Here is a 17,831-nt window from a genome sequence, read left to right as displayed (position 1 = left end):
GATTAAAAAACAATTGCAGAATATATCATTGACCTACAGTTGTAAGTTTTACCCATTCCTATCACTCACTCAGTCACACACATTATCACAGTAACAGATGTACAGTATGCCCCATCCAACTCTGTTGTGAGGTAAAAAGGCATCACAATTATTACATGTACCCTTACCACACTACATACAGCACTGGCTAGTTTACAGAATTACGGAGAGCTCTAACAATGAAAGCGTACTCTCGTCTTTGACGATGAAAGCTTTGACAAAATCCTATTGTCTATCCTCAGTTTTTCTAGATTTAAATGGTACAACTATCCCATAAATTAAAATGTCCATGAAATACACAAAATAGACAATGTATCAAGCCACAGATACTGTACCACAAAACTACATCCCACTGGAAATATCAAATCTTGCCAATCTAAGAAAATTGGTCCCCCCAAATACACATAACCTCCTCTGTACAGACCAAATAATGAAACAAATTAACACATGATAAATAAAAAGCATGTTGTACATGTATATAAAGGCTTAGTTAAAGGGAAAAAATGTACAACTTCTAATTATACCCTAATACATATGGATTCCTTTAAAATTCAATACCCAAGACACAAAGAAATTCACTGACTTACCATAATGAAACTTGACTTACCTGTCAGTGAATGCCTGTAAACAATCATACACCGACAGAGATTTCTCTGGTCGTAACTGTTCCATTGTTTTATGGTCTGTAAAGCCCTCCATGTCACCTATACACGTTTCCGACATTCCACTAAGACACACAGACAGACAGTCACCTGGCCGCAGGTGTACCAGAGATTCTCTTGAGATGGGGCAGCCTTGACACCGGTCTGAGTATTGGCATCTTGAGCAGCACAATCCCTGTTCAGCAAATAAAAGAAATTTCAGTTTTAGTTCTAAACAACAAAATTTCTCTTTTTCAAATTGGGACATATTTTCTTTGACAGCTTGATACATTTTTATGATTGGTATACCCCTTCCTGAGGTTGTAACCTGTGTGATGTACCTGTCCATCAGTGAGTACAATGGTGCAATGAGCCAACACAGGAAACAGGTTGAGTACACACTCGTATAACTGAGCTCCACTTATTGTGTTGTATAGATACACAAGACGAGGGTGTCCCACTAACTTACAGGAAGGGCCACTTTCATCTCGTAGTGAAATTGGAACAGCCAACAGTCTGGAAAACAAGAGCAATATTGTTAAATTAATAACCTAAATAAATTCCTTAGTGTTGGAAATTTTTCCATCACAATTGATTGTTTTAATTTTCTGATCTCTATTGTATCGATAACTACAAACACATATGCAGACAAATTGAATAACATATCTTTCTGCATTTTGAAAATTTGTCTCCAGACCCATTTACACAGTTTGAAAAATATAGCACAATGTTGTACAGGTAAATACAGTGAGGTCTCGGTGATCCAGAAGTTAACAATCTGGATGCTTTACCATCCAGACAATTTTTTGGGGAACAGAATTTTTACTTGCTACAAAACATTAGAATTCATGTTCCACATCCAGACAGTCAGTTCTTACTACAAAACATTAAATTCATGTTCTACATCCAGACGGTCAGTTCTTACTACAAAACATTAAAAGTCATGTTTCACATCCAGACGGTCAGTTCTTACTACAAAACATTAAAAGTCATGTTTCACATCCAGACGATCAGTTCTTACTACAAAACATTAAAAGTCATTGAAAATTGTTTCATTAATCCATGTATACAGCAAATTTCTGGAATAGCCCTTAGCGTAGCGAATAGGTCAACCATATGATATTTTAGTACTTAAATCTAGTTTATATTCTAAAATAATACATAAAAAGATAAATATAAATAATAAAATGTCTTTCTTTGTTGTTTCATCAGGTGAGGAAGGTAGCAATTATTGAAGAAAAAATTTACTTTTTTTTCTGCATCACCCGATGAAACAACCAAGAAAGCAATTTATTGTTTAAACGATTGATTCCTGTTGTGATGCCAAAGACTTTGTGAATTTTAAAACACTGGATACTAGCGAGAAAATTACTGTTAATATAGGTATTCATGATTTTGCATGCATACATCCATAATCTGGATTCTGTTCCATTATTAGCACTTCAATATAATAGGAGTGCAGGGCTATATCAAAGCAGTACTAGTTTACAATACTGGGGATGTTTTTGACAGTAGATGTGTTTTACTGACCGTAAGTTCTGTGTGGATGATGATCCTCCCCCTACAGGGCAGAAGTCCTCGGTCAGAATAGCAGCACTGGAACACACCTAATATAAAGGTACATACAAAATAATCAACCACATCAAGTTCATTTTTAAAACGCTCTGTAAAATACTGTCAATTTCACTGCAGTTGAATTTTCACGAATGTCAGTGTGGAGTTAATCAAAACAGCAGCAGATAAACCCTAATCTTTATATCCACACAGAAGGGACATCAAAGATGTATCTGACTTAAGAAATGAAACTAATAATTCTTTATTTGATGCATGTATCAAACTAAAAATTGGACGGAAAACTTCATCAATGCGTGTAGCAATGAAAACAACAACAAAACTGGCTGTGTGTTCAGGTCAGGTAGAGTTACTGTGCAGAATTAAATGGATTATACTCCAAATTAGGAGTGCAATGGTTAAAAGATGAAATAAATATAAATGAAGAGAACAAGTGGTGACTGAATGTATGTTGCTTGGCGTTCGAGGAGACGTTCAACACTGGTTGTGTCATAGGAACAGTGGAATGCGACTCTACTCCATTTCAATATCAAGTAAAAAGCTCAACACCTCTTCATCTAAACTGTCCTCATTGACTGAGCCCCATATAATGCAGTTCAATTTCATTAATATTTCCTAAATCAAAAGTCGCTGCTTGCTCCGTCTTGTTATCGAACTTGTAAAGCAGACAATATATACCAGGAACTCGTGTAATCTGTAATTGTGTAATCATGTAAACACTAACTTCTACCAGTCAGTGTCCTATGTCATCAAGTTGACTATTCTGACACGTCATCACTAGGCCTATGTGTTATTTCTTTAAATTCATTTGTATTTTATTCTGATTCATATCTTTCGTTGTGTTTATTTTTGGTAGCATTAAACAAATACATTCATTTACAATGCTTGTGTGGAAATTCCCGTTCGATAAATAGCGCTAAAATTAGAATGGGGAAGATGAAGATGAACTCCTAACAAATTTTTTTTTGACTAAGAAATCAAACAAATTTTTCATCCAATCAGCATCATTGTTAAGTCATCACTTTAAAACTTATTAAGTGAACATGGATTCAACAAGGTAAGAAATTGTGAACAGGTCCCTGAAGAAATATAAAGCTGTACACATGGAGGTTTGTCATTTTGTGCAAATTTTCATTCATTATATATATATACATATATCAGTATATATATATTACTATATATACTATATATATACTACACTATATATACTATACTAGCAGAGAAAAGAAACTGTGCATTATAAAATTTAGTATAATTTTTCTATATTTTTTGTTTATATTTATCAAATCTAAACAATTGATAAAGGGGATGTTTTTGAACAATATCGCATAGTACCCGACTCAGATGCACGGACTTTTTCATGTTTCGTGAACACATGTTGTTTATTGAACCGTTTCCAGACAGCAAGTTTGACTGCTCGTAGCATTCCTGGACTTCGACCAATCACTCCAAGAACTGTGCATAATCGTCTGCGCGAGCACAACATCAGACCAAGACGTCCAGTGGTGTGCCCAATACTGCTTCAACGTCATCGTATCGCTAGACTAGCGTGGTGCAGACGACATCTGCGATTCAGAATACAGGACTGGGCCAATATTCTGTTCACTGATGAATCCAGATTTCATTTGGAAAGCAGTGACGGCCATTGTAGAGTGTATCGTTGCGTTGGGGAGTGCTACCAGGACGCTTATGTTGTGCAACGTCGACAATTCGGTGGAGGTAGAGCTATGGTGTGGGGTGGAATAACAGCATGTGGAAGGATCCCTCTACAAATTGTCTATGGAAATCTCACTGGCGTACGCTATCGAGACAAAATTATTCAGTGCCATGTGATACCCTTCATACAGAGACAGCAAAATCACATCACTCTGCAGCAAGACAACGCAAGGCCAACAGAATGTCTTGCCTTGGCCAGCTGTTTCCCCCGATTTATCGCCGATCAAGCACGTCTGGGATGAAATGGAACGACGTCTACGCTGTTTACCAAATCAGCCAGTGACATTGGCTGATTTAGGCCAGGCTTAACCGACATCTGGAACAACATCCCTCAAGCATTTCTGAACACTTTAGTGGCATCAATGAGGTGCTGTTGTCAAGCAAGCGTGAATGCAAATGGTGGTCACATGTGTTATTAACTTTGTTAATTCAAGTTCGAATACCAGTGTCTTTCGAGTGTGCTGAAATTTACCTTATTGAATGGATTATGAAATGTTGTAACAAATACATTTGTTAACAGTATTACAAAAAATAAAATTTGTTCATTGTCATATTTTCTTATTTTTTCACATATTAAATAATGCACAGTTTCTTTTTTCCACTGGTATATATAGATACTACATTAAATATACCGTATATACTCGCCTATAAGTCGGATTTTTGGGAGTCAATTTTTGGTCCAAATCTCTATGTCCGACTTATAGGCACGTCCTAAGAAGATTGGTATTTTTCTAGGCGGCGTAATGTAGTGTTTTTTAAACAACTCCGACGATTATCATGGACTACCACACAAATGATTATTGTTCACAAATATCTAGATATATTGTATTGTTTATGTATTTGAAATTATGTAAAAAGTACAAGTATTTACATATTTTTATATTTTTACATATTTCTATCTAGTTAGAAATTATTTACATATGCCGTTAACTAATCTATCGTTTATCGGTAAAATTGAATTACGAACCCGATTCAATATTGAAATATTCATATGTATACCGGCTGAAATATATTTCATAAAAGATTGAATATTGTTAACAGATAATTTAGATCATCATTCTTGACTCTTAAAAACTCTTTTTTAGATACAATGAATTATACCAGAATCCCACAATAACAGTTTTCGCGAGGCGCGTGCCACTAAGTAAACACGGTGTCAGGAACTGGTAATTAGAAGAGCATAATTGCTTAGGTAAACAAGGGATCATTGTCCATTATAGATCAAGGGTTGCGTTTAAACATCAAACAGATATGGCTTGGATATTGCGCACCTCATAATTATTAATTTCTCAAAATATTTTTTGAAACATAGGTAAAAACACTAGAGCATTGACTTGAAATTGTCAACCGATTCTGACAAAAATGTGTACCGACTTATAAGCGGGTCAATGGCAAATTCCTACAAAATAACCTTAAAAAATACAACCGACTTATAGGCGAGTATATACGGTATATATATATATATATATATATATATATATATACACACACACATATACAGTGGAGTCTCATTAATCCGGACACTTTGGTTTCCAGCAAAATCGTCCGGATAAATGAAGCATCTGGATAACTGAATCACATAGTTTTTATCTTTACATAAGTAACCAATATGCTTACTTTATTGATGCGTAGTGAATTAAACACATTCTAACATTGGATTTAACCATTTGCATTAGTAAATAAATCATGATAATGTTAACATTTACATGAAAGGTGAAGATAACGAACAGTGATCAATCTCATATAACTCCTATAAGCAATACATTTCAAAGCTCTAAAATTGAAATATATGTGTGTAGTTTATTTGCCTATGCTTACATTGTACATGTATATTAGTATTACAAATAAGTATACAAAACTGTACCGTATGCACTAAAACAAATAATGAAGCACTATATGTAACTATAAATAAATAAATCATTAGTAACTAACATAATCATTTACACTTCAAACATTTCATCACACTTTTACTTCTAAAAGAGGCCGGCCATTGCCATCTGTCACGATTCACGGGTTCGGCGTGACACACATCACACAATACCTAATTAAAGGGAGGCGTTGACGGGGTATAGGTAATCGTTTCAATTAGATAGTTTAGCTTGTTTTCTTTATAATTTACGCCTTGCTAAATTTGTCCGACACAGACCTTCCCTAAAACAAAATACCGTCCGGATTAACGGTACAATTTTCAATGCATTTTAACATTTTGTAGTAAAAAATGACCATCCGGATCCGGAATGCAAATTTCTGGATTAATGATGCAAAATAACGTATAAAAATTCCGTTCCCTAGAAAAATCGTCCAGAAGGTGAAGCGTCCGGATTAATGGCGTCCGGATTACCGAGGCTCCACTGTACATGTGTATATATATAAAATCATAAATACCTATACTAACATATAAAGTGTTTAGAGTTTATATATATATATATATATATATATATATATACATGTAACTCAATCAAATTAAAAAGGAAGACTTAGGGTCATGACCTTTAATAAATCATTTTGGGTTATCTTCTGCTGATCTTGACAGACATATCTTAGGTTAATACTTTTGTATACTAGGGTGAGTAGTAAGTCAACTTATGATAAAAGTTATATTTGCTATAACATTTTTTCTATAAACATTATTGTAACATCCCTAAAATTGCATATTTTAAAGTAATACTTAGTGACAAGAAAATAGAGACTTATTTTCCCTGGTATTCAATCAGCACACCTATGTTAGAAATCTTATGGTATGGTTTACTTTAATCCATTGTAAGTGATTAAATTTTTAAAGATTATTGAAGAGAAGTGTCAGAATATGAAATGCCTACATTATACGTTTATTCTGAGTGTAGACTCACCGGACAAACGTAGCTTTCCTGTCCGCAGTGTTTGATTGACATCTGTAAACAACATCATATAAACATACATCATCTAATTCAATCATTCATCCATAGTCAGTAATGTATGTAAAAAGTGGGGGTTTTCAGTATCTATAAATTCATGACATACACACACATGGTTAGGCCATTCAAAGTAAATACAAATGTACAATCATATATCAAAGCAATTTAGGCCTGTCAGAAATGTTGTCTTTTAGGAGGCTGGAACATGTGGAAAACTGGTCAAAAATACAAGCATTAAAAAATTCCATTCAGTTATGTATTTATGATATACAGTAAAAAAGAGACCCACAGGCCTTATCTCTCACCTGGATATTAGTTAAAAGTGTCACTAGTGCCAATGGCTATGCAATCTAGAATAATTTTCCTGTTCTGCATATCTAAGCTAAATTCTAATATTCAGCAGCACTGCAATAGTATAAAATAAGACTGTGTTCTTAAAACACAAATGCCTCCAAAAGTACCCATATGAATGAAAGACTTTTGCACAATGTATTATATTAACATTATATGACTATTTTGGACCCACCCTACAGTCAGAACCCTGGGGTTGTGAAATCACAATTTTGGTACATCCCTTTCTGCTCTTTTCCTAAATTACTTTTCAGCAAAAATAAAGAAGAGATATTTCAATGAAAAAGACAATTTAAAAATCACTATCATGACCAGTTTGGCTCTACCTTGGAATCATGAAATTTACAATTTTCATATTTTGGTAAAGGACTGACTACCTGCTCCTTCTCAATACCCATATAGTTTTAATTCAATATCAATAGTATTAAAGAAGTTATTTAAATACTTTACACATAAACACTATATACCAAGCTTGGCTCCGCCCCTGGAGTCAGAACCTTTACCCTGAAGATCATGAAATTTAGAATTTCACTAGAGACCGTCCGGCTCTACATGACTATGCAATTAGTTTTTCTTACATATGTGCTGTTGTAGAGAAGACGATTTTTTTTTTTTAAAAGTGGTCAATTTAGTGAATTATTCGCAGTTTTTGCCTTGCCCCTTAGGCCTGGGGGTGCAGGAGTCCTGAAATATACCATTTATATTCCCCTTCATACCAAATTTGAAAAGAAATGGAATGGTAGTTATCAAGAATACATAAACAAGAGATGTTTGTAAAACACATATGCCCCCCATGGTGCAAAATTGAAAAGGGTTATACACACACACATCATTTAATTGAGAGTAGTATCATCAATTCAAAATATTGAGCAGACAATATCTTCCTATGTCAAGAGTGGATTGACCATGTGACCTAAAAATCAATAGGGGTCATCAACTCCTGAAGATGTACCAGTGTACCAAGTTTGATGTCTGTCAAGCAAAGGGTTCTCAAGATATTGAAGGGACAGTTTATTCCTATGTCCAGTTTGACCCTTGACCTTTGACCATGTGACCTCAAATTCATTAGTAGTCATCTTCTCCTGATGATGTACCAGTGTACCAAGTTTGAAGTCTGTCAAGCAAAGGGTTCTCAAGATACTGACCGGACAGTATATTCTTATGTCCAGTTTGACCCTTGACCTTTGATCATGTGACCTCAAAATCATTAGGGGTCATCTTTTCCTGAAGATGTACCAGTGTACCAAGTTCGATGTCTGTCAAGCAAAGGGTTCTCAAGATATTGACTGGACAGTATATTCCTATGTCCAGTTTGACCCTTGACCTTTGACCATGTGACCTCAAAATCAATAGGGGTCATCTTCTTCTAAAGATATACCAGTGTACCAAGTTTGATGTCTGTCAAGCAAAGGATTCTTGAGACATTCAGTGGTCAATATATTCCTATGTCCAGTTTGACCCTTGACCTTTGACCACATGACCTCAAAATCAATAGGTGTCATCTTCTCCTGATGATGTACCAGTGTACCAAGTCTGATGTCTGTCAAGCAAAGAGTTCTCAAGATATTGAGCGGACAGTATATTCCTATGTCCAGAGTAGATTGACCCTTGACCTTTAACCTTTTGACCTGAAAAACTATAGGGTTCCTCTTCTTTTTATAACCAACCCACATATGAAATATCATTACAATCAAGTGAATGGTTCTCAAGATATTGAGCGGACAACTCATGGTCTACCACATGGGGTTAAGACCAGCAGTTTGACCTTGACCTTTGACCACGTGACCTGAAAATCCATAGGGATCATCTACTCTCTAAGGAAAGCCTCTGTATCAAGTTTGGCTATTATCAAGCAAAGGGGTCAAAAGATATTGAGCGGACAACACATGGGCTTAAGACCAGAGGTTTGACCTTGACCTTTGACCATGTGACCATGTGACCTGAAGGTCAATAGGGATCATCTACTCTCCAAGGGCAACCCTTGTACCAAGTTTGGTAGTTATCATGCATAGGGGTCAAAAGTTAGTGAGTGGACAACACATGGTCTACCACATGGGGTAAAGACCAGCAGTTTGACCTTGACCTCCTGTTCCTGCAAAATGTACATCTGCAAATGGCATTGAAGTAATGCACATCTGCAAAAGGCATTGAAGTATCATACAAAATTTGAAGTCTATACAATAAGCCATATAGGAGGAGAAGCATTCACAACTATTTTAATATCCTCCACTCCTCTTAGATCCACTACAACTTTTAGGAAAATAAATGGATCCTCCTGTCCCGGCAATAAGCACATCTACAAATGGCAATGAAGAATTGTACAAAGTTTCAAGTCTATCCAATAAGCCATATAGGAGGAGAAGTGTTCACAAGTTATTTTACATCCTCCACCCCTCTTAGATCCACTATAACATTTTGGAAAATAATTGGATCCTCCTGTCCCACCAATATGCACATCTGCAAATGGCAGTGAAGCATTGTACAAAGTTTCAAATTTATCCAATAAGCCTTATAGGAGGAGAAGTGTTCACAAGCTATTTTACATCCTTCACCCCTCTTAGATCCACTATAACTTTTAGGAAAATAATTGGATCCTCCTGTTCCGACAATATGCGCATCTACAAATGGCAATGAAGCGTTGTACAAAGTTTCAAATCTATCCGATAAGCCTAAGTTATAGGGGGAGAAGCGTTCACAAGATTTTGTAACAGACATACGGACAGACAGACAGAAAGTACAAGAGGTCCATGGGCCACATCGCTCTCCTGAGTCACCTTGGCTCATATTCAAAGATTTTTCCGAATCGCATGCAAAACTTTGATCCCTATAGTGGCCCCAAACTACTCCTGAGGGCCATGATTTTTACAAAATTGAATCTGTACTGTCATGAAGCTTTCATGTACATGTAAACTTCCCTGGCCAGTGATTTTTAAGAAGATTTTTAATGATTTTCCCTATAGATTTGTATGTAAAATTTTGATCCCCTACTGTGGATCAAAATTTTACATACAGACAAAATCTTACCCCCGGGAACCATGATTTTTACAAACTTCAATCTGCACTATGTCAGGAAGCTTTTGTGCAAATGTAAAGGAGAAATTTTTATAAAGATTTTTTCTATTGATTGGTTATGTAAAACTTTGACCCCCTATTGTGGCCCAATCCTAACCCTAGGGGTCATGAGTTTCACAAACTTAAATCCTCACAATGTCAGGAAGCTAAAATTCATGTAAATCTCAACTTTTCTGGCTCAGTGGTTCTTGAGAAGATTTTCAATATTTTCCATATATATTTATATGTAAAATTTTGATCCCCTATTGTTGCCTCATCTTACTCCCGGGGGTCATGATTTTAACAAACTTGAATCTGCACTATGTCAGGAAGCTTTCATGTAAATTTCCACTTTCTTGGCCAAGTAGTTTTTGAGAAGAAGATTTTTTTTGCATTTTTGTGATTTTCTCCCCTTCAAAGGGGTGTGGCCCTTCATTTGAACAAACTTGAAAGCCCTTCACCCAAAGATGCTTTTGACCAAGTTTGGTTATAATTTACCAAGTGGTTCTGGAGAAGAAGTTGAAATATAAAAAGTTTAAAGACAGACAACAGGCGATCGGAAAAACCCACTTGAGCTTTCAGATCAGGTGAGCTAAAAACAATATGCCTCATATCTTTGATCAAGGAGGCATAAAAATATTTCACAGATACTTGTGCTAATGTTGTTGAAAGGGCATGAAGTCTAGTGAGGAAACAGAAAATTCAACATTAAAAGTTTTTAAGAGACAATTGACAGACCTTGAAAAAACTTTCATCAAAAAAAGGTTCACGTAATCCTATAACACCTTGACGAGTCTAAATAAAACTCCCTTCCCCATTTTGAGCCCAAATAAAAGCTGACCTCCAGACAGGTTTGACAGAAAGTTCCCCCACAGCCAGTGTGACACAGCAGCTCGCTGTCCTCTAGTTCCTCCAAACATATCGCACACGACTTCCACTTCTCAGCTATCACAGCAGCTGGTGCTGGTACTGCACCTGAGTCCCAGCAAGAACCAGACTGGTTCGTATTGGTATCCCATGCAACACTGTCCGGTAACTGATCACTCTTCATATGAGTTTCACCTGCAGAAAACAAACAACCATAGTACAGAGTTGCTTTGACATCACTTTGTAACCTCATGAGGCCTCAACATTAAAACAGGACTGTTTTGTATAATTTTGAATGAATAGTGAAGAACATTCAGAATGCCCCAAAAAATACTACTGACTAATCTGTATCTTTAAACATTATTTCTAGGGATGTCCACAAATAGTCGACTGTTTGATGAATGAACCGAACTTCAAATAATTAGATGATAGTCAAATGTAAACAAGAGAAAAACATTAACTACCATGAAAGTGAACTTGAAAACAATATTGAGGAAAAGATGAATGACCCAACTGAAGACCCTCTATTGTGGTGGTGCAATCATGAAAAAAAATTCCAAACTATCTTTAAACTGGTATGAAAGTTTCTAGGATCCCCACCAACATCTGTGCCGTCGGAAATAATTTTTTATGCTGCCAGACTACTCATTTCTAAATTGAGGAATACCTGTCTTCGGACTGTTTATAAAATAATTTTCTTGAACAAAAACTCTTACCAACTGAAAACTCCTCCATTGTACATTGTTGTAAATAATTATATGCTACACTTACATACATGTATGATCAAATTGAATTCTTTAATTAACTACTTGTTTGTATAATAAATTTGATGTTTCATGATAAATTATGCGAAATTTTTAATAGCAGGATTTTTTAAGGAAAATTATGATTGTACAATCAATGGGACAGGATTTCATGGCAGAGGAGGGGGGGGGGGACTATTTTGACATTTAATTAGTAAAACAATATGTTTAGACACGTTTTGGGACAATGACTGATTTTTAAAAACAAAATACAATGTAGTACAATGGGTTTATAACACTGGTGTTTGATATTCATTAATAGTTTCTCTTATTAATTTTCATCTCAAACTCAAGCATCCGTGTTCTATGAATTCTTAAAACAAAAGAAATATAACTCTTGAAAAGTTTTGAAAAATGGACTCCAATTGACTGAAAAGGATCCAAATATTTGAGTTTTCTTCAACTAATGCAACTGAATATTTGAATAATGAAAACATCAATTCTGACATCCCTAATTATTCCTATAAGGCAATTAACAAACAAGTTCTACAACTTCTATTAATGCCTCTTCTTGATTAGATATTGGCACAAAGGAGCTATTGGTATGGGAGAAACCTAGAATCTGAACAAGTAATTAAAGTCTGATGCAATACAAGTGATTTACAAAATTCAAAGTATGTCTGTGTCACCGAGTCCTTTTAATGCATCATTCCACTTCGTGTAATTCACAGTAAATGAAATACTACACAGATGTTTCTATTCAATATTAATTGGATGTTTTTAAAGAGGAGTATTTCAGTCTATCTAGTAGTCAGACTCTTACTCATTGGCAGTGATTGTGCGAGATCCCAGCCAGAAGCTGTGTCCACTGTGCCATCCATCCCAGAGCTGCCATCCAGCCAACTATGAACAGGAGACGTGTGACCCGCTGACAAGCTCTGATTCCACATACCAGTTCCTGACACATCCACCATCACCTCGTTCAGACTCTTTCTCAGATCATCCGAATCTGACTGTGTCCATTCAGCTGTCGACTGACCACTGCCCCAGTTGTCTGAGGTTTTAGAATCTGTCCACTGTCCCAGGGTTTGGGGATTTTCTATGCAGCTTCCTCCCGTAGTATCCCAAGTCTCAGTCTCAATAGGATCCGGTGAACTTTTCTGAGCATCATTTAAGGTTTCACATGAATCAGATGACTGCATGTACCTGTTGATGTCATTAACATCTCGCTTTGAGAATGTCCCAACGGTGCTAAAGATATCTCCATCTGCAATGACAATTCCATTAACACACCTGTAAGGATGTTTTTATTTAGTAATACAAACACAAAGAGTGTATCTGTCTTGTTCCAATATGACAAAACTTCTGGGCCGAACAAACACAAGCTCCAGCCTTGTGTATCAATCATAGCGACTCACACTAGAACGATGTTTATCGAAAATCTACACTACCTAAACATGTCTGCATATCATAGACTTACCGGCAGTTTTGTTGTTCCTTGAGATGGTTTTTAAAAAGTTGCTCAACATGATCTGATGTGAACTACTAAACTTTGAACCCCTGCTGTGAAGTACTCTAGCCTCAATGACCAAATTTTTCAAATAAGTTGAGCCTGTATTGCATATGTAAGAAAGCTTTTACCAAAGCTTTTGGTATTGTCCCAATTGTCCAGAGGAGATTTTCAAAATGACCTAACCCTATGTTCTTCCCTAGTAATGCCCATAATTTAAACAAACTATGCCAACAGGCAGAGGGAAGCCAGAACAGACTATCTCTTGGTCAGGTATGATCAAAACAGCAGAGGTTGCACTTACCATTGCTACTCGCCTATAAGTCGGATTTATGGGAGTTCAATTTTGGTCCAAAACTCTATAACCAACTTATAAGCGAGTCTTAGAAAACTCTGTATTTTTTCTGAATAGGAAATGTAGTAAGTCCAAAGGTAATCATTTACAAAGTTTGGAACTTAATCTAATGCGGGAAAGGAAGATCTAAGGTTACTTTATGCATAAAACAGAAGAGCTTACAGATAGTATTGATTTTATATTTGTTTCAATTGTTAATTAAAAATCAAATATTGATGTCACACCCCTGAACATACTTGGGAACACAGGTAAATGCGAAAGAATATTTGTCTGAAATTGGCAACTGATTTGGGAGAAAACCGTACCGACTTATAAGCGGGTCAATTGCAAATTCCTCCAAAATAATCTGAAAAATGACAACCGACTTATAAGTGAACTGACTTATAGGCGAGTATATATGGTAGAGTAACAGAATATAAAAACAGCAGAGGTTCTCCTTGGAGTAAACAAGATATAAAAACAGCAGAGGTTCTCCTTGGAGTAAACAGAATATAAAAACAGCAGAGGTTTTCCTTGGAGTAAACAACCCATCAGTGTCTACTTAATATCAAATTGAAATACTGTACACTGTCACCTCAGTGTTTCACCACCCATTATACTGTCATCCCTGCATAGTACATTGAAATGTGTAAAATAGACTTCCATACACAATAAACAATCCTTTATAACACCATTAAAAACCCATTATACCTTATCTATAGTCATCTGTCACCCAATTTCAGGTACAAAAGGTCAAATTAAATCAAAGTAAAGGCACAAAAGGCAAAATTACACCTGGATAATTTTCTTGTGAATAAAATGTGAAATTCAGTACACATTTCAATGTACTAAGCAGGGATGACAGTAACAATCCCAGCATACTGTATTAGGATCAGAAGAAATAATCATTATGATAGGTCAGACCACTTGTACCAGTGGATCGTTATGTGCCATGAAAACATGTAAGTATAAGTAATTGTGATAAAAGCTTGAATGAAAGTCATCTCAATTAAAAATTGTGTCCGAAATTCTCCAAAATAGTCCAGTGTACCATGTGACTTGTCTGTATTGATGTGTGACATCATATTTCTGTCTTCAATAAAAATAAGTTGCAGCCATGTCACACATTTGTCAACCTCCGAACATATTCAGTCATCTTGGTATCAAGACAAAAAACAGTTCTACGTCTTACACGTTTTACAAATGCACATTTGCAGAGCATTCCACTGTCTGATTAAAATTTAACAAGAGGCCCAAGGTCCTAGAATCGCTCTTCTGATAAATTGTACAACCCCACCATTTCTATTCTTAGCTTCTTAGTATTCTAAATCTTTAGTTAAATCCTAAGAATTCAAAAAAAGTAGGTCAATGTGACCTACTTTTTGGTTTACACATTTTGAGAACCCAAGAAATATCAACTGACAAAGTTTGATGATTTTAAGCCAATTAGTATCTGAATATTGAAATATAGCTGTCAAATTCCAATCGTAGGTCATGGTGACCTACTTTTTGGTCAGCGAACTCCGAACATGCAAGACCCATCAACTGACAAAGTTTGATGACTGTAGGTCAAATAGTATCTGAAATATATAAATATAGCCGTCCAATTCCAAAAGTAGGTCAAGGTGACCTACTTTTTGGTCAACACCCTTTGAACATGCAAGACGCATCAACTGACAAAGTTTGATGACTGTAGGTCAAATAGTATCTGAAATATATAAATATAGGTGTCCAATTCCAAAAGTAGGTCAAGTTGACCTATTTTTTGGTCGAAACCCTTCGAACATGCAAGACCCATCAACTGACAAAGTTTGATGACTGTAGGTCAAATAGTATCTGAATATATAAATATAGCCGTCAAATTCCAAAAGTAGGTCACGGTGACCTACTTTTTGGTCGACACACTCCGTTGACTCAAGATGCATCAACTGTCAAAGTTTGATGATTGTAGGTCAAATAGTGTCTGAAATATAGTAATTTAGCTGTCAAATACCAAAAGTAGGTCACGGTGACCTACTTTTTGGTCGACACAAACCGAAGACGAAGACGCATCAACTGACAAAGTTTGATGATCCTAGGTTTTACAGTGCCCAAAATATGCATCTAAAATTGAAAATGTGAAATTTGAATATCTGCAAAATTCAAAACGTAGGTCACTGTGACCTACTTTTTTATAAATATGTTTCAAGGCCTCAAGATGCATCAACTTACAAGATTTGATGATTCTAAACCTCTCGGTATTTGAAATAACAACTTAAAATATATCTATAAATGATAAGCCATAAAATTCAGAAAGTAGGTCATGGTGACCTATTTTTCAGTTGACGCATTTCAAGGTCCCATGATCCACCAACCGACAAGTTTTGATCATCATAGGCTTCAAAGTGTCCAAGATATGCATCAAAATTAATTTTAAAATAAATACCTGCAAAATTAAAAAAGTAGGTCACCGTGACCTACTTTGAGACAACTTGACACAAGGTCCTAAGATGCATCAACTGTCAAAATTTGATGATCCTAGTCCTTATAATGACTAAAATATCTAAGATTTAAGGAATTTAAAAAAAATTTAAATTTAGGTCAACTTTGAAGTGACCTTGAGACCACGCCCTTTGCCCCAGGGTAATGCCTTGAACAATTTTTAATCTACAACATATCCTCATCCTTATGTGTAAGTTTGGTGATAATCTGCCCTGTGGTTCTTGAGAAGAAGATTTTTTAGCAACCACTACTTTTGTTTGTATTTTCCTGATTATCTCCCCTTGTTAAAGGGTCACATCCCTCTATTTAGTATGTATGAAAGCCCTTGGGCCAATGATACCCTGTACCAAATTTGAAAGAAATTGGCCAAGGGGTTCTTGAGTTATAGCCCTTTTTCTAAAAAGTTTACGCACACCGCACACCGCACAAATGGCCATAGCATTAGCTCTTTGAGCCTTTGGCTCAGAAGAGCTAACAAGAGGCCCATGGGCCACATCGCTCACCTGAGTCACCTTGGTCCATATCAGAAGACTTTCTATATATATTTGCATGTAAAACCGTAGTCCTTATCATGGCCCCAATCTATCCCTGGAGGCCATAGTTTTCGCAAACTTGAATCTACACTATGTCAGAAATTTTTCTTGTAAATGTGAACTTCTTTGGCCCAATGGTTCACGAGAAGAAGATATTTGAAGATTTTTCCTATATATTTGTATGTAAAACTTTGATCCCCCCTTGTGGCCCCATCCTACCCCCAGGGGCCATGATTTGAACAAACTTGAATCTGCACTATATCAGAAAGCTTTCATGTAAATATCAGCTTTTCTGGCTCAGTGGTTCTTGAGAAGAAGATTTTTTAAAAAAAATTCCTATATATTTGTATGTAAAACTTTGATCCCCTATTGTGGCCCCATCCTACAACAGGGGGCCATGATTTGAACAAACTTAGCTCTGCTCTATGTTAGGAAGCTGTTCATGTGAATATCAGCTTTTCAGACTCAGTGTTTCTTGAGAAGAAGATTCTAAAAGAATGTCCCTATATATTTGTATGAAAAACTTTGATCCCCCCCTTGTAGCCCCATCCTACCCCAGGGGCCATGATTTGAACAAACTTGAATCTGCACTATGTCAGAAAGCTTTCATGTAAATATTAGCTTTTCTGGCTTAGTGGTTCTTGAGAAGAAGATTTTTAAAGATTTTTCATATATATTTGTATGTAAAACTTTGATCCCCTATTGTGGCCCCATCTGACCCCCAGGGGCCAGGATTTTAACAATTTAGAATCTGTACTATATATCAGAAAGCTTTCATATAAATCTCAGCTTTTCTGGCTTAGTGGTTCTGGGAAGAAGATTTTTAAAGATTTTTTCTATATATTTGTATGTAAAACTTTGACCCCCTATTGTGGCCCCATCCGACCCCCGGGGGCCATGATCTTAGCAATTTATAATCTGCACTATATCAGGAAGCTTTCATATAAATCTCAGCTTTTCTGGTTCAGTGGTTCTTGAGAAGAAGATTTTAAAAGATTATTCCTATAAATTTGTATGTAAAACTTTGATGCCCCCCTTGAGGCCCCATTCAATCCCCGGGGTCCATGATTTTAACGAACTTGAATCTGCACTATATCAA

At 36.0% G+C, this 17,831-nt stretch overlaps 1 protein-coding gene across 2 annotated transcripts in view; it reads right to left on the bottom strand.

The window, feature by feature from the left end:
• The window catches only part of LOC125658080 (uncharacterized), a 72,128-nt gene that overhangs the window by 18,620 nt on the left and 35,677 nt on the right, over positions 1-17,831 (bottom strand). For both annotated transcript variants that reach the window (XM_048889167.2, XM_056149655.1), the window contains 6 exons: positions 12,698-13,141; positions 11,106-11,326; positions 6,818-6,859; positions 2,211-2,287; positions 1,022-1,196; positions 647-876 (listed from right to left, as the gene is read on the bottom strand). In XM_048889167.2, coding sequence (XP_048745124.2) covers positions 647-876; positions 1,022-1,196; positions 2,211-2,287; positions 6,818-6,859; positions 11,106-11,326; positions 12,698-13,141 — 1,189 coding nt within the window. The remainder of the gene's footprint in view (positions 1-646; positions 877-1,021; positions 1,197-2,210; positions 2,288-6,817; positions 6,860-11,105; positions 11,327-12,697; positions 13,142-17,831) is intronic.

The sequence above is a fragment of the Ostrea edulis genome, chromosome 9 (assembly GCF_947568905.1).
Source record: "Ostrea edulis chromosome 9, xbOstEdul1.1, whole genome shotgun sequence".
NCBI lineage: Eukaryota > Metazoa > Mollusca > Bivalvia > Ostreida > Ostreidae > Ostrea > Ostrea edulis.
The sequence above is the reverse complement of the archived record's forward strand: the minus strand, read 5'-3'. Positions and strand labels throughout refer to the sequence as shown.